The 26,787-nt window shown below is 41.3% G+C and overlaps 1 protein-coding gene across 2 annotated transcripts in view; it reads left to right on the top strand.

The window, feature by feature from the left end:
* Positions 1-5,652: 5,652 nt before the first annotated feature.
* Positions 5,653-26,787, top strand: part of TARBP1 (TAR (HIV-1) RNA binding protein 1) — a 39,091-nt gene continuing 17,956 nt past the window's right edge. For both annotated transcript variants that reach the window (XM_069852332.1, XM_069852333.1), the window contains exons 1-15: positions 5,653-6,485; positions 6,762-6,859; positions 8,994-9,063; positions 9,929-10,077; positions 11,043-11,095; positions 12,660-12,757; positions 13,905-14,040; positions 15,058-15,154; positions 15,993-16,082; positions 17,818-17,956; positions 19,663-19,759; positions 20,054-20,229; positions 23,549-23,646; positions 24,775-24,936; positions 25,990-26,183. In XM_069852332.1, the coding sequence (XP_069708433.1) occupies positions 5,660-6,485; positions 6,762-6,859; positions 8,994-9,063; positions 9,929-10,077; positions 11,043-11,095; positions 12,660-12,757; positions 13,905-14,040; positions 15,058-15,154; positions 15,993-16,082; positions 17,818-17,956; positions 19,663-19,759; positions 20,054-20,229; positions 23,549-23,646; positions 24,775-24,936; positions 25,990-26,183 (2,483 nt within the window). In that variant the 5' untranslated portion in view covers positions 5,653-5,659. The remainder of the gene's footprint in view (positions 6,486-6,761; positions 6,860-8,993; positions 9,064-9,928; positions 10,078-11,042; positions 11,096-12,659; positions 12,758-13,904; positions 14,041-15,057; positions 15,155-15,992; positions 16,083-17,817; positions 17,957-19,662; positions 19,760-20,053; positions 20,230-23,548; positions 23,647-24,774; positions 24,937-25,989; positions 26,184-26,787) is intronic.

The raw sequence follows: 26,787 nt of genomic DNA, 5'->3' as shown, positions 1-26,787 counted from the left end.
TTTAAACACTGCATTTAAAAACTTAGGTTTGACACCCTGCTGTGATAAAAATAAAGGCAAGGCTGAATTCAGACAGTAATGGAGAAATAGCACGGCACCTTGTACTTTAGTCCATTTTGATTACTACTTGTCATGCAGACCTCTAACGCTTCATTTAGTTAAGTCTTACATGTCCCTAGAAGGGAAGAGTAAAATTGTAATAAAGAAGGGATACCCTGCTTGGCACTTTTGCAAACCTGATAAAAGAAACACCCACAATTCATCGGACTGCTTGCTGTAAGTAAGAAAGAAAAGAAAGTTCTGTGGCAAGGCATACAGAAACCGTGCTAGCTAGTGGGTTTAAAATAATTCTCTTCCACCTTCTTTTTTCTAGATTACATCACATATGTAGTCACACTGTAGGTCCAGTTCTAATAAGAAGCTTCAGCCATTTTGCAATCAGTATACTCTCAAACAAACCCAATTCCTAAAAAGTTTGGTGAAAATGGATAGTTAGTAGAGACTGTACTCATGTGTTTTTGAGAGAGTGATCAAGTGGGAACTCACACTGAAAAATTTCAATACATCTTTCTTTTTCAATAGATGCCTAAGGAATTAACAGCTTAGCAACTGTAACTCCTATACCCATTGGAAACCATGTTGTATCCATGATGATGCACAAGGAACTTGCTGTCCATAGCTTTTGTAGGAACAGAAGGTTTCAGGTTTGCGTTCTCCTATAACCACGTCTTCTAGGAGAGTAGTTTGCCACCATTATTTTATGTGCTGATTGTAAAGCCTGACTTTGCTGCTTTGTTTGCCTTAAACATTTTGTCTGAAGGCTGGCCATTTGCATGTTTGTTTTGTGGTGCCAGCAGTGAATAGTGGAGGTGCTGCAGTAGCAGACCTTCCCAAGGATGGAGCTTGGGATATCACCTGAGGGCCTCGTCTGTGGCACTGGGTTCAATGGAGGGAAGGTTCAGGAGTAAGCACAGCTTTTCCTCACCTGGCTGAGCTCAAGGTCCGGGGCCACTGCTACAAGGGGAGGTGATGCAGTGGTGGGTGCTGCCCCCCAGCCCCATCTTCCTCCACCCACGAGACTGCCCGGGCTGGACCCTCCTGTAAGACATGTGGCAGGACCACCCCAACACATGCTGATGGGGGTCAGACAGGCCTTATAAAGGAACTCACAAGGAACCACACGGGGACCTCTCACTCCCACACTCTCTCTCAACCATCACTTTAATCGGACCAGCCTGGACCACACAGCCTGGAAGAAGCCGCTGCTACGACCGCATGTTCCCAAGGAACTGCTGCTCCCCAACGATGTGGTGATTTCTTTCCTTCTCTCTCCCCCTCTCTCTCTCCCTCTCTCTCCTGTTACCTTAGAGTGCACGTGTCGGATGAGATCCAAGAGACTTTGATTGCATTCAGGGATCAGATTGTGGGATTCTGGTTACAAAATTGAACCTTAAAATTTTTGGGAAAATAAGTGGCACCCCTTTGAGTGCTCCAAAACTACTAGTGCTTGTGGGCTATGCATTAAGATTGGAGTTGTTTATTTACCATTGCTGGTAATCTAAGGTATAGAAAACCAAGGATAAGAACCGTAGGTTCAACCCCATTTGTTAAAATGTTATTTTTTGATTGTTAGATTTATACTTGTACTGGTTCACTCAGCTGTTGTTTTATTAATCCCGATCCTTGTATAATCACGCATGCCATCCTGGTTATCTTTTCCTGCCTATCTTTCTTCCTCTATCCAGTATATCCCGATCCCAAACTCCTCTTGTCTTTCAACTGCACAAGTCAAAAGAGGCCTGGACGCGAGTTGACAGCTCGTGGATCTAGGAAATACTCCCTGTCTTTTGACTGGGCAAGTCATGGAACCACACCCTGAGCTCTAGGATACAGGAGCAGACTCAGACAAAGGAAAAAGCCCAGGATCAAAGGGATATGGTATCTCCTCCCCCTCAGGTTGTAGGCAAGCGCTCAAAACGAAGTAAGTGGAAGCGAGTCCACTGATGGGGCAGAAAACCAACCCCCTCCTTGCCCACACCTCCTCAGGTGTTGCTCCACAACATATTTGAGGCTCTCAATGTGGAGGACGGACTGGAGGAAAATGCAGAGGAAGATGCACCTACATCAGAGCAAGGACAGAGACCAAAAGGGCATGCCGTATTGCCACAAATGCCACGAGGGCAGATAGGAGAGTCATAGTTGTGGGAGACTCTCTAGTGAAGGGCACAGAGGGTGCAATATGTCAAGCAGACCCCATTCACAGGGAAGTCTGCTGCCTCCCAGGAGCCCGGGTAAGGGATGTTGTAAGGAAACTTCCCAGTCTGGTGAGATCTACAGACTATTACCTGTTACTGCTGCTCCATGTGGAAGGAAGCAGCAGTACAAAGCCCAGGGGGGATTAAATGAGATTTTAGGACCTTGGGACGGCTAGTGAAGGAATCTGGGGCCCAGGTGGTATTTTCTTCCCTCCTTCCAGTTACAGGTGGTGACATCGCAAAGCTCAGACAGGTCCAGTCAATTAATACATGGCTTTGTGGCTGGTGTCACCACAACAAATCTGGGTTTTTTGATAATGGGATAGCCTACACAGCACTGAGACTACTACTGGGAGCCATATTTCTCAGAGCAGGTGGAGGGTCTTTGCACAGGAGCTTGCAAGGTTTGTAGATAGGGCTTTAAACTAAATGTGAAGGAGGAAGGGGATAACATCAGGCTAGTCTTTGACAAGCGGTGGGAGGACAGGCGTTAACTGTCAGGAAGGATACTTTTCCACACCACCTTATAGGTAATAAAGGGTCCACTAGGAAGATGGTGTGACCGGCAGCCCAGCTGAAGTGCCCCTATACAAATGCATGAAGCTTGGGTAACAAGCAGGATGAGCTGGAAGCTACCGTGCTACTAGAAAGCTATGATCTAGCTGCCATCACAGAAACTTGGTGGGACGACTCCCATGACTGGAATGTGGCTATTGATGGCTACAGGATGTTCAGAAAGGACAGACCGGGAAGGAGGGGTGGAGGTGTTGCCCTCTATCTCAGGAAAGGGATAGAATGTGAAGAGCTGTCATTGAAGAGTAGCCACGAACAGGTTGAAAGCTTGTGGGTCAGAAAAAAAGACTGAGGCAGCAAAAGGAACCTTGTGGTTGGTGTATACTACAGGCCACATGATCAAGGAGAGCCAACTGATGAAGCCTTCTTCCTCCAGCTACAGGAGGCTTCACGCTTACAAGCTCTCATCCTGCTGGGGCACTTCAACCACCCTGACATACGCTGGAACAGCAGCCTGGCAAGCTGTAGGCAATCCAGGAGACTCCTGGAGTGCATTGAGGATAACTTCTCAGTCCACCTAATAGAGGCCCCCACCCAAGGGAATGCAATACTGGACCTGATGATCACCAATATAACTGAGCTCATCAGTGACAATAAGTTCGGAGGCAGCCTGGGCTGCAGTGATCACACGCTGCTGGAGCTCAAGGTCCCAAGGGATATGGGACAGGCGAGGAGTATAGTCAGGTCCCTAAATTTCAGGAAAGCAGACTTTCAGCTCTTCAAGGAGCTACTCAGTAGAACCCCCTGGGACATGGGCCTTGGGCACAAGGGAGCGGATCAGAGCTGGAAAATACTGAAGGATGCTTTCCATAAAGTGAAAGAGTGCTCAGTCCCCAGATGTAGGAAATCAGGCAGGAAAGGGAAGAGACCAGCATGGCTGAGTTGAGACCTGCTGGTCAAACTTAAGAGCAAGAGGGAACTGCACAGGCAGTGCAAGCAAGGACAGGGAACATGCGGCATGTATTGGGACACTGTCCAGTTGTGTAGGGATGAGATCAGGATGTCCAAGGTGCAGCTGGAGCTGAATTTGGCAAGGGAAGTGAAAATCAACAAGAAAGGCTTCTACAGATATGTCAATCAGAAGAGGAAGGTTAAAGAGAGAGTACGCCCACTGATGGTTGGAAATGGTGACCTCATTTCAACAGACAAGAAGAAGGCAGAGGTAGTCAACAACTTTTTCGCCTCAGTCTTCACTGATAACCACTCTCCTCATCCCCTCCTGGGTCATGGAACAGCAAGATGGTGACTAGGGGGGTAAAACCCCTCCCACAGTAAAGGAGGATCAGGTTCATGAACACCTGAGGAACCTGAACATATATCAGTCTATGGGACCTGATGAGATGCATCCCAGAGTCCTGAGGGAACTGGCAGATGTGGTTGCCAAGACACTCTCTGTGTCCTGTATGACCAATTTAGTGGTTTTCTATGATGTGGACACGGATAAACCAACAGATGTGATCTATCTTGAATTGTGTGCAGCCTTTGACATGGCCCCCCACAATATCCTTCTCTCTAAATTAGAGATGTATGGATCTGATGGGTGGATTGCTCAGTGGATAAGAAACAGGTAGGATGGCTGTCTTCAGAGAGTAGTGGTCAATGGCTTGACATCCAGATGGAGATCCATGACAAGTGGTGTCCCTCAGGGGTCCATACTGGGACCAGTGCTGTTTCATATCTTCATCAATGATACTGACAGTGAGATCAAGTGCACCTCAGCAAGTTTGCATATGACACCAAGCTGAGAGGTGCAGTTGCCACACTGAAAGGACAGCAAGTCATCCACAGTGACCTGGACAGGCTGGAGAAGTGGACCTGTGAGAACCTCATGAGGTTCAACAAGGCCAAGTGCAAGGTCCTACACCTGGGTTGGGCCAATCCCTGGTTTCAGTACAGGATGGAGGATGATGTGATTGAGAGCTGCCCTGCAGAGAAGGACTTGGGGGTGCTAGTTGATGAGAAGCTTGACATGAGCTGGCAATGTGCACTCGCAGCCCTGAAAGCCAACTGTATCCTGGGCTGCATCAAAAGAAGTGTGGCCAGCAGGGCGAGGGAGTTGATTCTGCCCCTCTATTCTTCTCTTGTGAGACCTCACCTGGAGTACTGTGTCCAGTTCTGGAATCCTCAACATAAAAAGGATATGGAGCTGTTGGAATGGGCCCAGAGGAGGGTTACAAAGATGATCGGAGGGCTGGAGAACCTCCCGTACAAAGACAGGCTGAGAGAGTTGGGGTTGTTCAGCCTGGAGAAGAGAAAGCTCCGAGGAGACCTTATAGCGACCTTCCGGTACCTGAAAGGGGCTACAGGGAAGCTGGGGAGGGACTTTTTACAGAGTTGTAGTGACAGGACTAGTGGGAATGGATATAAACTGGAGAGGGGCAGATTTAGGCTTGAGGAATTTCTTCACCATGAGGGTGGTGAGGCCCTGGCACAGGTTGCCCAGGGAAGCTGTGGCTGTCTCATTCCTAGAAGTGTCCAAGGCCAGGTTGGATGGGGCCTTGGGCAGCCTGATCTAGTGGGAGGTGTCCCTGCCCATGGCAGGGGTGTTGGAATTAGATGATCTTTAAGGTCCCTTCCAATCCAAACCCTTCTATGATTCCATGGTTTTGCCCCCACCGCTGGGAACACTCAGAGGGACACAGGCAGCCGCGCCTGCGAGGGGAGAGGGGAACAACGACGACCCCCCGCAGCCCCCGTAGCCAGACCCCTCCCCACCGCCCGCAGCCACGAAGCCAGCGTGACTCCGCCTGCCCCCCGCCCCCAAGCCGGGCGGGCACCGCCCCCTCCCCCGCTCTCCCCCCGCGCCTGCGCGGCGCTGCCGGGGCGGCGGGATGGAGGTGGTGCTGGCCGACGCGCTGTTGGCCGGCGGCGGGGACCCCGGCGCGGTGCTGCGGGCCGTCAGCGCGCCGCTCTCCGCCGATCGCGCGGAGGCGCTGCGCCTCCTCCTGCAGCGCCTGGCGGCGGGCGGGCCGCGGCCGCCGGGCGAGCCCGAGGCGCTGCGGAGGGCGGCGTGGGAGCTGGCGCTGGAGCGGTGCCGGCCGCTGCTGGGCGGCGGCGGGGAGGCGGCGGGCGGCGCGGAGCGGCTGCGGGTGTCGCGGGCGGCGCGGGGCGCGCTGGGGCACTGCGTGCAGCTCTGCGGGGCGCCGCTGGCCGCGCGGCTGGCGCGCGACGCCCTGGCGGAGCTGGCGGCGGGGGCGGGCGCCGAGGCGGCGCTGGAGGCGCTGGCGGCGGCGGCGCCGCGGCTGGAGGAGCCCGAGCTGGCGGAGCGCTGCGCGGCGGCGGCGCTGGCGCGGGCGGGCGAGGACGGGGACGGCGGGGCGGCCGCGGCGCTGGCGGCCGGGCGGCTGCTGCCGGCGCTGGGCGGCGACGCGGCGGCGCGGCGGCGGGTGTGGGAGGGGCTGCTGGGCGCGGGCGGGGAGGCCGCGGGGCCGCGGGCGCTGGCGGCGCTGAGCGCGCTGGCGGACGCGGTGCTGCCGCGAGGGGCCGGCGCGGGCGGGCTGGACGCCAGGACGTGTCCCCGGTTCTGGGGGGCGGTGCAGGCCGGGCTGACCGGGCGGGACGCGCTGGGCCGCAAGCGGGCGCGGTTCCTGTTGAAGAGAGCGCTGGAGGTCAGCGGGAACCGGGAGCGGCTGCGCTGCCCCGCGGACGGCGGAGACGGTACGGGGGGTGAGGGGGGAAGCTCCCTCCCCGCGAATGAATGAGTCGATGAATGAAAGGGTCATCGGGCACTGGAACAGGCTGCCCAGGGAGGTGGTTGATTCACCTTCCCTGGAGGTGTTTAAGGCACGGGTGGACAAGGTGCTAAGGGGCATGGTTTAGTGTTTGATAGGAATGGCTGGACTCGATGATCCAGTGGGTCTTTTCCAACCTGGTGATTCTGTGATTCTATTCTATGAATGGCACAGGGTAGTAACCTGATGTTGTCCTTGTCAGAGCCGAGCCTGTTCTGGTGGTGCGCAGATGAGAAGGAGAAGCTCGTGCAGTTCTGGGAAACTTACATTCTGATCATGGAAACTTTGGAAGGAAACCAGGTAGGAGCGCGCTCGTCACAAGTTGTGCTTTCCCTGAAGGCCAGCCGGGTCCTGGGCTACATCAAAAGAAGCATGACCAGCAGGTCAAGGAAGCTGACTCCGTGCCTCTCTTCCTTTCTTGTGAGACCTCACCTGGAGTATTGTGTCCAGTTCTGGAATCCTCAACGTAATAAGGACACGGAGCCGTTGGAACAGGCCCAGAGGATGGCTGCAAAGATGATCAGAGGGCTGGGGCACCTTCCATGCAAGGACAGGCTGAGAGAGCTGGGCTTGTTCAGCCTGGAGAAGAGAAGGGTCCAAGGAGACCTTATAACGACCTTCCAGTACCTGAAAGGGGCTATAAGGAAGCTGGGGAGGGAATTTTTACAAAGGGTTGTAGTGATAGAACTAGTGGGAATGGGTATAAACTGGAGAGGGGTAGATTTAGGCTTGACATAAGGAGGAATTTCTTCACCATGAGAGTGGTGAGGCCCTGGCAGAGGTTGCCCAAGGAAGCTGTGGCTGCCCCATCCCTGGAGGTGTTCAAGGCCAGGCTGGATGGGGCCTTGGGCAGCCTGGGCTGGTGAGAAGTGTCCCTGCCCATCTCAAGGGGGCTGAAATTAGATGATCTTTAAGGTCCTTTCCAACCCAAAGTATTCTATGATTCGATGGAATATCTCACTCTGCTGCAGATCATGGAATCAGTCGTAGGATGCCTGGAGTTGGAAGGGACCCACAAATATCAACTGAGTCTAGCTCCAGTCCCTGCAAAGGACAATCCCAAAACTCACACTATGTTTCTGAGTGTATTGTTCCAATCCCTATTCAATATTCATAAGTCAATCATATAATCACAGAATGGTTTGGATTGGAAGGGGGAAAATAGCTACATGCCCTTGTAAACAGTCCCTCCCTAGCTTTCTTGTAGGCCTCCTTCAGGTACTGGAAGGCTGCTAATATTGTCAGGCTTGGTGCCATGACCACTTACTTCCAAGGGAAGCCTGTTCCAGTGCTCCACCACCCTCTGAGTGAAGAACCTTTTCCTAGTATCCAACCTAAACCTCTCCTGGCCCATCTTCCTGCTATTCTCTCTGGTCCGGTAGTTTTATTAGGCAAGATATTTCCAGTTTTGAACATGGATGGTATCTAAGTAAGCGTTAATAGGAATATTTTTATTTCAAATTCTAAATGCATAAAAAGCAGCTTGTGTAATTTTGAATAAATTCAAAACTCTCCTCTGTCTTTGGAACAATTCTGGTTAAAGCAGTTGGTTGAACTAAGGAGCAAAACCCAGGATTGCAGCTTAGTGCAAGACCACAGATGACCTGTTTCTTAGTGAAAACCAGGCTGTTGCAGCTTAATAACCTCTTCTTCTCCCAAGTAACAAGGGACAGGACAAGAGGAACCAGCCTCAAGTTGCACCAGGGGAGGTTTAGCATGGGTATTAGGAAATATTTCTTTACGGAAAGAGTGGCGAAGCATTGGGACAGGCTGCCCAAGGAAGGGGTTGGATTCACCTTCCTTGGAGATGTTCAAAAGTGTGTAGACATGGCACTCTGGGACCTGGTTTAATAGGTATGATGGTGGTGTGCTGACAGCTGGACTTTATGATCTTAGAAGTCTTTTCCAACCTGAATGATTCTATGATTCTTCTTGATGGAGCAGAATGTTTCTGTATGGTAACGCATTTATGTCCCTGGATGAAAATTACTGTTTGACTCAGCATCCAGTGTACTTGGCAAAGATTCTTGTTGGCTTGAGGCTTCCCTAGTTGCATGGTGTCGTGGTGTTAACTATTGATTGTGTGACTCCGTCTTTGTCCTGAAACTGAGAGAAATAGTATTTACCAAAATGTTTAAGTTTAGAGATTTGTGCTGTTTTATTATACTTCTGATGAATAGAATGGTTGATTATTAGGAAGTATTGTTCTTCTGACAAGGCAGCAGTTTTTCTTCAGTGCTAACCTACAGCTGAGTGTTGTATACCAAGTGCTGGAGTCAGTTGCATAGGCATTGCAAGTTTCTTTAAATACAGTTATATTGCCAATTACTATATTAATGCTGTTGTGAGTAAATTCTTGCTGATTACTAAGTGCCAGTTCTTAGGTTTGAGATACAAACTGACTACACATATTGCATCTTGATTTGCATTTCAGATCCATGTCATAAAGCCAGTATTGCCAAAACTAAACAGGTTGTATGAGCTTGCTATATCAGAGGAAAAAGGTAAGACTGGACTTTCCTGATACATTGTCTAAATATCAAGCAGTTAAGTCCCACTTTGTTCTGTACTGTTTTAGTAGCAGCTTTTTGTTGTGCTTTGTTTCTTGGATGAGATGTTTTCTGGGTGGCTGTTCCAGATTTTGTAGGTCTGCTGTATGCCTGGGTTGTTTGGCAAATGTGCAGAGGCACTGCTGCTGTGCTTTGAGATGCAACAAGAAGAAAACCTACCCTTATTGCTTACTATGTTATCAAGAAATAAAATATTTTTTTTCTGTCAGCAAACCTAACTAAATGGTCATTTTTCACTATATTTTGCTTTACTTAAGCAAATATGAAAATAAAAAAGTCAGAGATTCTTGGGCTGAGATGTATGAGCCAAGCACAACTCACACATTGGAAGTAGGGAGAGAAGAAATCAAATGAGTGACGAGACAGCATGATGAAGGACATAACGTCATCTTTTGTAGGGCAAAATGGAACACATCTAATTAGGTAGAGCAAGATGTTGAAAGTCAGAGTACAGGTATTTGTAAAGGGGAAAGACTGCTAATGTGGAAGTGTTGCAGGTGAATACAGTTTTGAGGAGAGTTGCAGGAAAAAAGGATGTGGTTTTTGCATTTGTTAGTCCTTTTAATTTGTAACTACTGAAATTTAGAGGGTAAGTTTTGAAAGCCATGTTAATAAATATTTTTTTGTATTGGAGATTTAGCAGGGTACTCTTATAAATCTAGTAGCTGTAATCCTCTTTTTGAAATGTCCTGTGAATGCGGCTGTGATGTTGTCCAGAAAGTCAGTATGTTGTGGGTTAGTACATTAATGTGTCACTGTCATTCCTGTGTCAGTTTAGAAGAATTTGCATTTGTAACAGGTACTTGGCTGTTTCACCCATCATGGCACATGTGCATCTATAAACGGATGTTTGAGAGTGAGAATAAAACATTGACAAAGGAAGGCATTCTTCATTTTCTGGAGCTTTACGAAACAAAGCATCTTCCAAATCCACTTGGTTTTTCAGAGGTAAGGGTATTATTGTTACTTGCCAGAACAAGCAGAGGTTTTAATTTATAATGTATCTTAACACTAATTGCCTCAGTAGATTTGGAATGAGACACATTCTTTGAAAATGCCATCTTATTTAGCTGTGCAAGTGATAGCAGTGTTTGTGAGTGGGGTCAAATATATAATTACTTGAAAAATGATCTGGCTAGAGGGAATGTGTTTTTGAGTGCAGTTGTTCGTCCCTGCATTTCAAACTAATAAGTGCTAATTAAAATTGGCTCCCAGTTTATTGACATTTGTTACTAGAAGTGAAATTCTCAGAAGAGTAATTGGTGCTGCAGATTTTCAGACCCCCTGAACCTTTCCAAAATCATTAATTAATATTAATTGATTGGACAGTGTCTTGGATAAACCTGGTCAACAGACTTTGAGTCTGTGCATAGTGTTTCCTACTCAAAGATAGGTTTTGAAGATCCATTGCTAGATAACCCTGTGAGAAGGTGAATGTCTCTGCAGTATAATCAGTGTATTACTGTATCCCATTAAAACTGGCAGTTTAAAATATTCCATGTGTGGGAAGAAAAATTGTAAGTTTAAAGTTCTTAGGGTTTTTTTATTAGTATTGTTTGTAGGTTGACTCTCCAACCAGCCTACACCTTAGTAAGGAATAATTTATATTATGCTGCTGCTATTATTATTATTATTGTCATCATCATAATCTTATTTAGTTAGTTCGTTATTATTTGCCTGCACCTTTCACACTGCTCTTAAATGTACCTGGTGAAAAAATTGCCTTGCTTGTTTATTCTGCTGTTCCCCTTCTCTTTAATTTTCTCCTCGTTTTGTTCATGTTACTAGCAAGAGTGTGCTCTAATTTCAGACTCTGTCCTTTTAAAATCTCATGAAATAAGTCTAGTTAGCTTCTATGTAACAGTGCATTGCAAGCGTACATTTAGCCATTGTCCTTGTTTCCTTTTAATCAGTTTATTATTGGACCATTAATGGATGCCCTCTCAGAAAGTTCCCTCTATGGCAGGTAAGCCACTGCTGTTTTCTTTAAACAATATATTTCTTAGAAATATATTGATTACTGGAAATGTATTCTAATAATACCAATTCGAGTAAGTGGGTAAGGTGTTGGATAGAGGAAAATACATTAATAAACAAGTGATGTTGCCAAACTCCCTGACTTGTGAACAGTTTTTCTGGAAAGGTGGGTGACTTTGAGTAAGATGAAATAGGTTCAATATCATCCTGGTAATAGCAACATAGGGATGCCTCAGGGTCCTGTTTTACACCTGGTATATCTGATTATCATTTTGGAAATGAATTTTTTTTTCACTGGAGACTGTTTGAGGTTGACAGATGGCAGGGTCTTCCATTGGTGTAAATACGTAAAGAACAGATAGAAGTCCAAGGTGTTGCAATTTGCTGTGCGTTCAGTGTACTGATCCAATCCTTTGTGCTGGTTGCAGAGAGAGTACTGCGAATGGGGAATCAAGTGTTGAATGCACTTCATGCACTGAGTGTTATACCAGGTGCAGTGGCTTGGGTGATTCAGCTAACAATCCAATGCTTGGTTCGGCAGAATAATGTTGGAGGAGCCTTGACTGGATGACCTTGTTAGACAGCTAGAAAAGTTGACATTATCTATTTAAGCACCTTTTTTTAGGGGGTGGGACAGGTGACTGTCCCTTAATAAACTGGTGATGAGTTTGGATTGGGTGAATCTGCATAAAGGGTAGTCAAAATAGTTTGTTTAATCTAAACATGACAGGACAAACGTGATGTCTTTGAGCTCTCACAGTGGGTGTGTTTCTTGACTTGATTAGCTGGCCACAGCCTGCTTTCCGTGGCCATACACTGGTGGGAAGCAAGTGCTGCACGTTTTGGTGTGTATACTAGGGCTGCGTTGGGTCGATGCTTTATAATCTCTCTTAGCTTCTCTGTTTCTGGTGGAGGTGTTGGGATATGCGGAGGAGGGTGCATGTTTGAGTATAGCAGGAATATACAGAGTTCTTGTCATTGATATCAAGCCGTATGAGAGAGAACTGTAAAATCTCGTGACTGATGCTGATCCTTGATAGCTAGGATCCTGAGACTTCTGACAGAACACAGATTGTGTTTCTTGCATCTTTACTTAAAACTTTCTGTGCTAGTGGGTAGTTCTCCAGATTGGACTGGTCATGTCCCTGCTGCCTGCCACTGATCTTGTCTTGTTGAGGCCCATGTCGTTCTGTATGTGCAGCAGGGGGCTGAACTGATAGTGACATCTCTTACTGAGGGCTCGATGTAAGGTATTCTCACACCTGAGTAACTTGACTTGAGGCTGCACTTGAATGCCGGTGTGTCACCACCAAGTCCTTGTAGGTGGCCAGGGAGAGTCATGCTGGTGTGACTGTCTCCTTCTGCTGCATGTTTACTGGGTGCTGCTGGAATACTGGGATAAGCGGGGGATGCAACCTGATGCACTCCATCTCTATGGCCTGTTGGAGAAGTCTTTGCAGTGAATTAGCCACTGAACTGCACATTATTTTTATTTAGGGGCAATCCTACTTTTATCAAATATATAACTGGCTTGTTGTTTAAAAACCCAACAGGGCACCAGGTCAGTTAGTAGGAGCCTGTCCTCCTTTGGGAATGAGACTACAGAAGTTTTTGGCTACTTATGTCATGCTTCTTCCAGAGGAAGAGAAAGGTATGTTTCAATTATCACTTTTATCTTTTTTTTTTTTTTAAATAAAAACTGTGGGCCCATTTTCTGTATCTCATATAAATATATATATCACTGTTTCTCCACATTACTTGCGAGAAAATAGTAGTAGATCTTCTTGTGGCACTGCAGTTTACAGAGAAGAGAGGTCTTCAGAGGCTTTGAGGGATGCTGCAGTACTAAGACACAAAATTGTTTTAGGTGCAAACTGAAGCAGACATGTTTTTTTCTTGAAAAAAACAAACTCTTAAGTTCTGAAGGTGAACAGCATTCACAGATTCTTTTTTCTTTATTTGTCAGCATAGACAATACTGTGCTGAGCAAGGTCTTTAGCCCTGTTCTTCTTTTGTTTGTTTGTTTAGGGGTTCTTGCTGTGGGTTTTTTGATTTGGGTTGGGGTTTTTTTGGGTTTTGGGGTTTTTTTTTGTTTTGTTTTTTTTTTTAACCTTTTGGCCAGACTTTTATTCAAAAGAGCCAGTCCAAGTCAGAGGCTGAGTAAGAATTCTTTTATTGTGTAGTTGGATGGAGGAGTACTTCTGAGATTGTTCCAAATTTTGGTGTTGGTGTAGGCTGGAAAGGAGCAACCTTTGACAGACCATAATTTCATGTGGTATAATTGGATTAAATAAAGGTAGAACCAGCTCTGTTCAGTATCCTGTATCTACAGGTAGGCGTTCTGGTAAGAAACACCTTAAATATTTGTAATGCCACGGATGCCTTATTCCTCTGCCCTGTCCCATGGCATATATTTTTATTGCAAAATGGAGGGTCTGTGATTAGTAACCCTAGGACTGGGTGACCTACCATCACACAAACTGAGTAGCAGTTTAAAAATGGCATTGTTTAGTATTCAGAGCAATAAGAGTTAAAATTCCATTACTGAATATGGTGATTAATGCAGATCACCAAAGCAAAAACTTGCTTATTCCTGGTTATCTCCTTATTATATTACCTTTCATATTACCTTTTCTAAGTTACTTTATTCATGGAAAGATTAGGTAATTATTCTGTTGTATTTCACTTAATTTTCAGTACTGATGATAACACTGTCCTGCTGGGGTCATTGTCATTTAAATGCATTGAAGAACATGAAATCACTGTGTATTGCTTGTTTTGTTTACTTTCATTTTAAGGTAGTTTCCTGTTAAAATTTATTCAGAAGATGACAAGTAGGCATTGGTGTGCTGTTCCCATTTTGTTTCTTTCTATGGCTCTGGCGTGTATCCCTGCATGTAAAATACTGGGCACTGAAGGACTTCACGCTTTAAGGTAAAATGTGCACTGCATCACATTCTTACAGACTTCTTGTAAACAAATGTGCTGCGTGTCTGGAGAGCCAGGATTTAATTCATGTTTGTTACTTCTGGGAGGGTATGATGGCTGTGCACGGGAGTAGAAGTTTCTGAGTCCTTTATGTCTAATTCACAGAGGAAAGCAATTTAATGAACCGATGTATTTATCTCTGTGTGATTTAAACAATGAGTGTGTTGAATTTCATTCATTTGTCATTGCTTGTCTTTTGGCATAATTTTTTCCTGTTCTTCCATACTCCCTAACTGATGAATATCAGACTTCTTCCTTTTCTTCTACTTTAAAACCTTGTTCAGTGGCAGCTGAGGCTGTATGGGAACAACCCACAAAGTGAAAGACTTGTAAATAAAAGGCTAGGCGAAAGTTCTTGGCATGCATATTGAATTCCTTACTCACACTATGTTTCTTAAGTGTCTGCTTTCACTTCCTACAACCACTAAGAATCAGTAATTATTCCAGTTTCATAAAATGCTAGCTTTCAAATAAAATTTTACTGATGGTTGAAGGGATATTGGATAAAAGTAATTTACCAAAAAAAGTCAGTCACACCTCTGCTGATCAAAGATCATTGGAGGTTTCTCTCAGTTTTGTGCTAGAGTGAGAATTTTATGGCAGATGTGTTTTATTTCTATATTTATTAGAAATAGAAATGCAAATATTAAATTATAAGTTTGAACTGATGTGATCGTGGCGATTGTTCCTTTAGGTTTAGTTTTGTTTTGCTGCCCTGCCCCTGTGCTTTTTATCTCCCTAGGTATATGCTTATCCGAGTTTTAATATCGGTTTTTGAAAGCACATAAAGCAGTAGTCTAGGTTTCAGATTGTGTGCTGTCTGCTCAGGCAGTTGTGTTATACTTAGAATTGGCTTGTTAAATACAATCCAATATATTGTAAATGGTTAGTAACTAACAAATACGTGAAAATATTTGAATTTCCTAGATGTGTTTTCTGCAGTGCTATTTTTCTTCTTTTCAGAGATGTCCTCCAGTGTACTATGATTACACATCAGATTTTGTTGCGTGGTGCTGCTCAGTGCTATCTTCTTCAGACAGCTATGCATTTGACAGCTGTGGTGAGTTAGTTCTTTTTTTCTTCCTGGTGTAATAGAAATATGCTAACACTTTTACAGGGTAAACAGGAATCAAAAGCTGCTAAATACAATAGGGGATAGCCGATTTGCTGGATTTGTGGGTTTTTTTAATTATTGTTGACTATTAAAAAAAATGTTATATATAGGTATGGATATGCCCATGTTTACTTTGGTTTTCAGAAGATGTATTTTTCATTAACCTTTTATTAGTTGTTTTGTTGGGGTTTCATACAGAAGTTATGGAATAGTATCCTCTCATAATATCCACTGTAAGAGCTCAGCTTTTAACAGATGAAAACTAAATGGATGATTCTTAAATATCTAAGAGAATAAAAGTATTCATAATACCAGAATTCTAAAACTACCGTTAATGTTGAAATAGCAAGACCTTAATTATTCAGTAGTCAAAGTATTCAAGTTTTGGTTGTCTTAGAAGATGCTTATTTTCTAGATGAGTAGACTGTCTTCTGTGTTATGTGTTATGGTTATAAACTTGTCTGAGTGGAATTTCCTTTTGGAAGTATAGAAACAGTAGATATTGAAGACTTTTACTCTTTTATGTACATTCATTTAAAAGATAACATGAGTGAGTAGCATTATTCTTCTAGTAATTCATTAACTTACAGAAAGATTTTAATACTTGGGAAAACTAAATTGTGTTTCTTGGTAAAGATAAGTTGGTCCAAAAGACATAGAAGTGTGTCTGTCGGGAAGAGGAGAAAGTCAATTTCTTTTCCTGAAACTTTTGCCAGATGACAGGAAACTTCTTGAGTCAAAACACAAATGTTATATGTTGTCAATGATTGATTATTTTCTTCAGGAGAAAGTGTCTCTCTCAGAAATCTCAAGCTTTCTTCAGTCCCTTAGACCAGAGGAGTCCCTACGGAGAGATACGATGTTATGGATGGAGGTGAGAACTGAAGCTGGTTTTACGTTCATTAGACATTTTTTATTATCTGTACAAATGCATGATTTATTATAGCTAATTTAATGTCTAAATAGTTAGCTACTTTTGTATTGGTACTTTGTGGAGTTTCTGGTTGTGGAATCCTGACGAATTCATATTTCACTTGAAAGCTGTGTTTTGTTTTGTTTTGTTTTTTTAATTCTATAGAGGGATTAATGCTAACCCTAAATAAATTATTTAGCAGATTCCAAGCTGAAGAATTCTTAGTGATTGAAAGTAAGGTGAGGTGGGCAGGGAGAAAAATAGGAGTTCTGTCTTTGTGCAGAAATTCTCAGTTCTTCATAAGAAAGCTCTTTCTTGAGGCAGAGGTTTTTATGAACTCCAGAGCTTGTGTGCCCCAGTTTGCTGTTCCCTAGAGTTCATATTGCAGCTGTTGTGTGTCACCATATTGAATTGCAAATCAGAATCAGGTCTTACTCAGACTTGTTGGTCCTTGAATACTGGATCTTCAAAAGACTTCTGTATGTTCCTTCTGTATTTTGCATCCTTTGCCAATATTATAGGAGCTAAAATCACTATTGCTTATCCTGTACTACAGTGTAATCTCTCCCATCAGGGATCCATGCTCATTCCTCTAGGGTGGTTGGTAACTTCATGGAGAGTGCGAAGCAGGGCACCTTATGGAATCCACAGAGCCATAAGTTTGGCTTCTCTTGTCTACTTTTATTAAGAATACCAGCTGGATGTAACATGTTTGGCTGAAGTTGCTGTTGCATAGATTCTGTATGCAGCTGTTTCTGTATATTATATGTATCCTTTGTTGCTACTTCCTTCTCATTTCCCCTCAGCTATGTGTTGTAAAATTTCATTTAATGGGAGAGAACGCTATTTTTTTTTGAGTTTGTTGTATCTTTACAGGGCTAGTCTGCTAGTAGGATGCATATTTCCCCTTTTAGTTTTGAAATTACTGTCCAAGATAATGTGGATCCCGAGACTCTCTGAATGGGACAGTATTTGGGCCAAAAGAATTGTATAAGAGCTACATCTGATTTGCATGTTGTTTGTATGAACCCAGCACTGACAGGAGTAACAGGGTAATATCGAAGGGAAAAATGTGCCTATCATGTAAGGCGAGACTGTAAATTTTAAATTTCCAGATAATCTATATTTTGTATCATTGCAAGATGCAAAGTGCTATGAAAAAGCCTCAGGGAAGAAGTCATTTTATATAGAGGATACACTGGAGCCAACGGAATATGTAGACATAACCTTGGTTAGTTGTACAGAAATATAACAATAAATGATTTTCTGCACGATGTCTTCTTGTTATGTATGTTGCACTTTGTCTCCTGTTGAGTTTGGGCATGAAAATTTTTAAAAATGTAATAAATATGCAGCTCTCACTAGAAAGCAATTGGCTGTGGGAAGCCCTTCTGAGATAAGGGAGTTTTTAGTAGTCTTGCTTAATTTTAAAAGCCATTTAGGGTTTTGTTTCTTATATTGGTACTAGTAATTTTTTGGGAGTTATTCTCAATTACTCTCTGGAAAAACCTTTTGTGACGTTCATTAGAGGGAAATAGTCAGCTAAGTGGGTAGATAAAGTTACTACCTGTCGTCGTGTGGATTTGTTCATGTTACAACTCTTATTTAACAGTGCTTTTGTTGTGCTGTTAGGCTGGTCATGTCAGCACAGAGGTGGCAGGTATGATTAAATAGTAACACACTGGTTTTAATTTAGCTTTGCAGATGGTTGCAAGTGAATGATGGATGCTTCAGAAAGTCTGTAACCTCTGATTTTGAACATCAAGAGACAACATCATTATGTCAGTATGTCCGCAGTCTTGTGGGAGAATACCTTAAGACACCAGCATCTGAAAGTAAGTTAAATGTTTATTAATATAAAAAGACTTGGAAGATAATTTAAGCGAAAATATTACAAAAATCCTTTGTACTTCAGAAGAGCTGTTTATTTACATTATAACTATTTGAATTTTACCTGATCTGTGGTATTTATGATTCTTAAGTTTGAATTTTATTATTATTAATTATTATTTATTATTATTAATTATTATTATTGAACTCTATTATTATTAAATCCAGTTTTCCATCATGATATAAAGGCCTGCAGTGTTAGTTGGAAGTTAAGCCTTAATATTAAATTTTAAGACTACACTGATGCCTGTCATTAGATTTCTTCTGTTGCTGGCATGAGGGGCAGAGGAAAGCAAGAGGGAATGTGAATAGCTACAGGTTCTGTAGCCTTTCTTATCAGAACTTTACAAAATGACTGAATATGTTTATGGAGAGATGCCATATAGTTACGCAGCTTGGTAGCTCATTACACACCTTCCAGCGTAGTGATGTTCTTTTGATCTTGGACTGCTTGCAGCAGACGACTTGTCACATGTTACAACCAAGAAAGGTTCTTTGTATTCTGAATAAATATGCAGATAAATTCTGAACAGACTTCTTTCTTCAATGCCATGTTTTAACTTATTATAGTCCTAGTCTAGAATTTACTTTCAGATAGGGAATGGCAAATTGGCTTTTTGAATACTTTTTTTCTACTTAAGCACTGCAATTGTATCAAATTTTCTATAGGTATGTAATGTCAAAAGTCAAACACTTTGTTCGTATTACAGGCCTCAGATATAAAAGCCAGAACAGAATTTGCTAATGAAAATAGGTTCAGAAGCATCCTGAAGCCTGGGAAATTGTTTGATATGTATTTTGATATAGTTAGAAAAGTTGCAAGCAGTTTTTTTCTATTAATATTCTAAGGTAAATGTTTTGTTAAAAATTTTGACAGATCTTCTCTCCTTCCTGAAATGTTTGTTTTGTCCTTACTCTATACTGTCTGTAATTTCAGGGCAATAATCTGTGTTCCATCTCTAAAAAGTGATGTTTGTAATATTCTGGTTCCATACAAATATTGGCTTATGAGCAGATCTGTGGAGAAAAAATTCAGCCGTGTCCAGCTGATTGAATTTTACCTCCAGAGTGTGTTTTGCTTTCTAAATTTCCAAAGCAAAAATTTACCAGTAAAAAAACACCTAAAACCAGCTTATGTACTACTATTTAACAAGCAATTTTACAAGTGTGATGATGTAGTCCTTGCATAAAAGATTGGCAAAAAGCAAAACTTCAGGTTTTTTATTTTTCCTTCAGACAGAATAATATTATTTCTTCATGTAACTTTTATCTGGTCAAAATGACAGCTGATGCTTCTGACGAAGCATGGTGGAATTATATTCTTGGTTAACTTCACTTGAATATGCTAATACATTTTTTAAAGGAATAGAAAAGTCAGTTGGGAGCTAGCACATAATATATGCTACTACATTGCCTAAAAATTATTTAAGCATAGAGGCAAATGAGCTTAGCCTCTTTGAGGCATAAAGGAAAAGCAGTTGTTGTTTATATCTAGATAAAATAATGCAAAAAACCCCAGTAATATTCTTTTTAGCATTACTTGTTGATATTTACCAATTTATTTTATTAAGTTAAAAACCCCAAAAGTTTTAAAAAATAATATGAAGGTATTTTTTAAATACTGTGGAAACCTTAAAATATCTTTAATCAGGAGAAAATTGCTTTATGCCTGACTGGTTTGAAGCTAAGCTTGTCGCTACAATGATACTGTTGGCTGCAGATGTGGAGCAGATGAGGAATAAATGCAGGTAAGTATGAAACATCTTATTTTATGCTTCTCTCTCTTTTCAACCCCCTCATACATGAAGGATCCAGAAGAAGCCTGATCAACTCAGGAAGTTGTCCATTTTCCTCTGTAGACTTTCAGTCAGCCTGTTCATTCCTTAGACCTTGTCCAACTGTTGCTGCAAGCATACTGGGTAACATTTCTAAAGATAGTTAACTAACTTGGAAACGTGTCCTGTTTATTTCCGTAAGTGACTTCAGCACTTAAGTCAGATATTCAGAAGAAGACTTTCTTTTTAATTTTTGTTTTTGTGTAGTGGAAAAAGCAACATAGAATGGATTGAACTAGAGGCTTTCTTGAACCCTCTTCTGGATGTCTTGATGAAACTTGGCAGTAATGCTTACATACCAACACTGAAAACAGATAAAAGCCTACAGCTTCTCTTGAAGTTATTGCAGACCCGTTCATTAAAATGTTCCAATACACAAGATGGTTAGTGATATCTTCAGTATACTGTGTCTTCTATTAATTACAGCCTAACTAAAACTAAGATACTTAACTATTTTAAGGCTATATTGTTGATTAATACTAGCCTGGAAGTGGTAAATGTAAAAGTTGATGGTCTAGGATATATATAATGAAACTGAGCTGTGGGTCCATTTCTACAGGAACTTTTCTGAAGGTGTCCCAAGGACTGGGAATTGGGAATGTGGAAGGCTTCCGAGAAAGCAAGTGTTATCCATTAGGACTGGATCAGCAGTTAGTTAAAATTTGGAGATAGTGAACATGTTACAAATATTCATAGGTGTATTCTTTGCCATGGTATGGATTCCATAAATCATTTAGACACTTCAGAAAGAAGTTGGCACAGAAACCCAGCCTCACCTGCTTAGTTGCCACAGGTTCAGGCAGAGCCTTCCCTGACTGCATGAAGTGATTCTGCCAGGCATAGTTTTCTGAGCTGACTGGTAGATAATTTTGTTTCAACTGGCACCTTTTAGACTGCAAAAGACAGGATGCCTCTATCTATTTCATGGTATTAGGCATGATTTCAGTAGGCGTGCTTAACTGATTTACTTTAGTTTGACCTTGGTTCGAAGCAAGAAGAGGTGCCGCTTATAAGCATGAGTCTGCTGATCTAACTGTAATTTTTAGCCTTCACAGATACAGCACTTTTAACTTGCAGATCATTCAGGAGAGTCTGAACAAGAGCTATGGAGTCCCTACTACTCCTTTTGTTAGAACTTGGTCCGTTTGTAACCAGAATAGACGTATTTGTTTTTCCTGAGAGCAAATGAAAAATTGCAGTGTTATTTTGATGAATTAGAATGCTGAATTGGAACAAGAGGGATCTTAGCATTTGTTATCTGTGTCCCCAGATTCTTTGGGGATTTTTTTTTCCAGTATTTTTATAATATGGAATATAAGAGAAATTTTATAGCTAGGGCCACAGGTCTAGGCTTTTATGTGGAAAAAAAAAATATTTCAGGTTCTGCATCCAGATTTCATAAAGATGTCTGAATGCAGGCCTGAAGTAAATGCTTACCCTCGTTTTAAAAAGTGCTTTATACATTCTTTTGAATTTTAACTGTTCAACTAGAATATTGGGCACTATTTATACAGGCTGTTAAAGTTCCTGTATTGGGATTGTCTCTTGACTGCTGAATTGGATTCCTCCAGATGAAACTAAACTGGAAGTTGTGCCCCAACTGCCCGTATGCATTCAGTCTTACAACATGAGACTAGAACAAACCTGAGGCAGAACTGTACAGAACACATGAAAGTGCATGTTAAGTTTTTATTATCAAGAATTTAACTCTGTAAATTATTTCCTTGTGTGCCTCATTTCCTTATGTGCTTGCTACTGTAGATGTAACTGATTGCTTCTGCTTTGCGAATTTTGATGCCTGACTTAGCATGCTGAATTCTGCTAAGAGGGTTCTTAAAGTACGGCAAGGCTGTGCATCACAGTGTCTCCATCCTTTTGAACACCCCTTAGGTATTCCAGTATAGCTGATTGTCAGTATCTTGCAAGAGGCTTTCAGAATTGAACTTGTAATATTATGTCTTTTCGTGTTAAGTTAAACAAGGATTGCTTTACTATCATCTATTAATTCCTACAATGTTTTCATGCTTCTTTCTTTTGGACAGGAGAGCCAAGTAATAAATCTTGTTTCTGCATCTGTGAATTGGCTGCATTGAGGGGTGGGAAGAGTAATACAGTAAAATATGGAAGTTTTGTTTCTGTGTTGGTTAAAGAGCAGGTGAAAAGTCCTGTCCGAGAAAAAGAAAGGAATTTAAGCCTGTAAAACAAAAATAATAACAATTGGGGAGTGTTTAACTTAAGAATACTTTAATGGGAACATTTAAGAATACTTTAATGGACATGTCTGAAGTGGATGCTGAAATCAGCAGCATTTTTCTGTAGGTCTTGCTGTCTGTGCTGTTGTTAGATTTCACCATGTTAAATGGGTTTTGCTAATTATTTTTTGATAGTGTTTCAGAGCTGCTGGTAGTGAATTGGATTTTGTCCGACATAGAATGATAGAATGATTTGAGTTAAAAGGGACCTTAAGATCATCTAATTCCAACCCCCCTGCCATGGGTAGGGACACCTCCCACTAGATCAGGCTGCTGAAGGCCCTATACAGCCTGGCCTTGAACTCCTCCAGGGATGTTTATCTGAAGAATTCCTAGATTTTAATTGCAGAAGAGATTTTAGTGATTTAAGACTTATGTTGAAATATGATGGCAATCTGAGATAATTGAACTGTTCTAAACAAATTAAGCATTAAAACTGCAGTCCAATGAGTCATTTTAATAGAGAACATTGAAAGCAAGTACAATATAGATTTGGAACTTCCATAAAACAAACTTCCCTTTGTATTTTTACCTTTCAAAGGTCTTCAATTTCATAATATTTTCGCTACATGAAGTGGAACTCAGGACTAACTCCAGAAGAAACATCAGATATATCTTCTTAGTAACTCTCCTAAATAGTGAAACTAATGACTGATATTTTTGGAACAAGATGGTCATGCAGAGTACTTTAACTCTGTTTTTGTATCAGTATGTTACTACTTTGGCTTTCAGCTTGGCCCTCAGCCTTGAAGCACAGATGGAAGTAAATTTGTAGTTAAATACCTTTTACCAGTGTGACCTACCTCTCTGGAGTAATAAATTTGTGTCTTTTCATTTGTGAAAAGCTATGCATATTTGTAGCCTCATCTTTTCTTCATGAAAGGATCGTATTTCATGTTATAACTTTGCATTTTGTTTACAATGTTAAGCCTGGAAGCTACTTGACTGAAGTCTTGTAAGATTATATCTAAAGCTGAATTCTTTCGAAAGTCAAAAAAACCAAACCCCACCAAAAGTCACTTTTCACTTCTGTACGTATTAGAAATGGATGCATTTTTCTCACGTTCAATTAATTGCTGGATATGGAAGCTTTTGTTCTCTATTAGAGAGTAAGTTCATTAGTAATCTGTTTGTGCAGAGGATTGCAAATAGGGCAAAGGTGTGCATTGTAAGTTGAAAAATTATGTGTTGCTCTTGTGGTTTCATGTGGTTTTTCGTTCACTAACTCATGATAAATCTCAGTGAAGAATATTATCTGATTTGATTCTTTCAGCCCTATGACTTGCACTGCTAAAGGGTGTCGGGCTGGTTTAAGGTATTCTTAGTATTTGAATAGTTACTACTGTATAACTTTGAGTCTGTAACTTAAGAAATTTATCATACCATATAGATTTAATTAAGGAAGTTGTTTTTCTGTGTGTTAATACTTTTTTTTTTTCTGTTCACGCAGATGAGGTGTTGTTTTTTATCTGGAAATCTCTAATGACAGCTGTGGAGAGCGTTCTTGAATTTGTTCTCCGACAGCTTACTACAGATGAGTTAAGCACTGTAAGTAATGATTGAGACGTAATTTGGTGTCGTTTTGCTTATTTATTTGATTGAAGGGAGAGGGTCAGAAAGATTGGAAAGGAAGAGGCAGCTGTAATGAGATGGACAAAATGCAAAGTGGTATTTTGAGAACTATTTAGTGAAGAGTGAGTTTAGAAAAGAACACAAGTTTAGGCTTCACAGAGAAAATTATATGGTCAAGTGTGTAGAAATTATAATGAACAAAGGTAAAATTTACTTCTTGGGAAAGTGAAAAAAGCCTCTGAGTTGGAGGGGAAAAGGAAGCATGTTTTTCTGCAAGGGTAGAAGTTTGGAGAGAAGCATGTGGTGCTCAGGTACTTTGTCAGAAACTACGAAAAGTACAAATTATAGGGGAAATATAAAGAAAGAAAATGCATCCAATAGTGGGCAGCCCTCAAAATGTGAGCGTGATGGAAGATTAATGTGAAGAATGGTCCTTTGTCAAAGCAGAAGTTAAAGAATCAGGATAGCAGCTTCTGAAAGTAAGTGAAAAATCAAAGGTAGATTTTCTTTCAGAACTAAAGAAAGTAAAGTTCTTTCTTCATGTGATTTCTGCAGTGCTTGGCTTTATACAGGGATGATTTTTATGATACGTGGAGAAAGATAGCAAGTACAAGAGGAGAATAAACAGCCATGAAACAACGATATGGCTGTGAGATAAAGTGTAGTTGGGAGAGGTGTGCAAGGTGCACCATGGGTTGTGTACCGGGTGCTGTGCTGTGATTTGATAACTGAGTTACATTTCAGCACTACTTCTGATACTCAGGCTGGCTTAGGTGTTTTTCCCATGGCCTTCCTTTGAGCCCAGGAAGGGAAGTTAAGTAAACTTAGCAATTAACAGAAGCAGAGGCTGCTTTCAGTATTTCACACTCTCTTAGAAGGCGTACTTCTGAGCCCTGAAACTTAAATCTTTTAATCTTACAGGTTCTTTTAAAAATTATACACAATCACCACCCCCACTCCTCAAAACTAAATAGAAGTTTGTTCAACTGCAACGATTGCTGTTGGTTTCCTTCCGCTATCAATTTTGACTATTAGTTTTCTTTCTTTTCCATTTAAGTTTCTTTCTCTTAGTGCTTCAGTTTACCTTTGTTTCCTCATTTTTAGGTTGGTGATCTGGATCGTTGTGATCTATACTTAGCTTTAATTCCAGAAATAATGAATATATGCTTGCAAGTCAATTGGAAGAAAATACCATCTATCAAGAATTTCATTATGTCCCTGACAAATGCATCTATTCGTAATCTTAAGGAGAGAAATCGTGAAGAGGTAACTTAACATTATCTACAACAGTAAATATAAATGTAAATATTTAATAAATGTTCTATTTGCAATGCCTATATAACATTTATATTACATATAAATAATTATGTAAATATACACATGAAACCTCACATGCAAATATCTTTTACTGTATGTACTAATATATACTATATTATAAACCAAAAGTTTTTGTGTAAATATGTGTGTGTATATGTATTCCCTAACATACATGTGCCTTTAGTTGGCATTGTAATGTTAATGCAAAATATTTAGAGCTAAGGTTTTTAGTACTTTTGTTTTCTCTTACTAAATTTTTTGGAAGTCTATATGACTAAAGTAAAACTTTAGTTGTAACGGTAGACTATGTGTATTAAAAAGCTTTTTCCTCAAATATGAACCAGTCTTACTGAGGCAGTTACTGTTAAATGAAAATACCCTTTGTATTAACGATCTGTTGAATTTCCAAGCTGGACATGAAGAGAAAAAGAAATTCCAGAACCCAGCATTGCTTTGGCTTTTTCATTGTTACGTTCATTGTCCCATAGTTCTATGTATTAAGTTAGGATACCTGGAATAGTTACATTTTCGAAAGATAATGAAATATTAGGATCTTCTGTAAAAGGAGGATGTTTGAATTAAGATTGGTTGGGCGTTATTGGTATTTTCTAGGTTGAATTATTGATCAAGAACACTTTATAATAACACATTTAAAAGATTGTATGTATTTGATTTGATAGGTTTACTTTTCTAAAGAAACAAAGAGCAAGATTTAATTTTTTTTCCTTTGCCTCTGTGAATTACATACATATTCCACTAATGTCAAAGTGAACATTTTATGTTTCAAACTGAGTGTTCACTGGGGAGCTCTATCTTGCACTGATCCAGCCAAGCAAGCTGTATTATGCCCAGGGCAAAAAAGGCAGTAGAAGGATGCAGAATCGGTCCCTTATGTTGGAGATTATACAAATAGGAGTATTATTAAATGTGTCAGTAGGTTGTCTGTGTCATATTAGAACAAATTGGTGCATGTTTCTTCATTTATGATTTGGTTTTAATTAGGAGCTGAACCTTAAAGAACAGATTAAGAAAGTAGCTAGCATGGCTTCACTTGGAGCTGTTTGTGACATAATGGATCAGAAACCTGAAGTGCACCTTGAATGTCTGCCTTCTGTGGATGCTCTAAAGAGATTTATTTCCTTTTCTGAATTCAATGAAGTATTAAAGAAACCATCTTGCATTGAAGAAAAAAGTAGGTACGTCCGTGCTACAGCTTCAGTAATTGTCCGGAATAAACTTGATCGGTGTGGAGCAGGGATTCAGATGCTGGCTTTTCCTTTTGTTTGATAACTTTTTGCCAAGATAAAAATGAATTATTGAACACAGACTGTTCATTCAGTTGCTCTTTCGTCTTAACATTCATGTTTTGGAATGTTAAAGCAGCCATGATTGACTAAACCAAAGGTTCTTTTGCTTAGTCTCTAGTACTGTGAAGCCAGTGCTAGCTTTGAATATTGCTTATGCTGGCTTAAAACCATATACACTGCACAAATCCATAGCATGTATACAAGACAGTTTTTAAATGCAAATGATTTACTGCTGGAGGAGGGAAGCCCAGGACAAGCCTGAGGGCCAAAATGGAAATTCTTGGTTAGCAAAAAAAACACAGCCAGCGTATAGTGATGTTTCCATGAAATACACTCCTGGGTGTTTGACTAATGAGACTACCCGAGCCTAGAATTGATTTTTCTGTGTTGAAAAAAACTTTATTTGTAGATTTCTTTTCCATGAACTTGTCCAGTCTTTCTTTAAGCCTGTGTAAATTTTAGCATCTTGTGTAGTGAGTTTCTAGGGTTAAGC

Source organism: Phaenicophaeus curvirostris, chromosome 2 (assembly GCF_032191515.1).
Source record: "Phaenicophaeus curvirostris isolate KB17595 chromosome 2, BPBGC_Pcur_1.0, whole genome shotgun sequence".
Classification (NCBI taxonomy): Eukaryota; Metazoa; Chordata; class Aves; order Cuculiformes; family Cuculidae; genus Phaenicophaeus; species Phaenicophaeus curvirostris.
The sequence above is the reverse complement of the archived record's forward strand: the minus strand, read 5'-3'. Positions and strand labels throughout refer to the sequence as shown.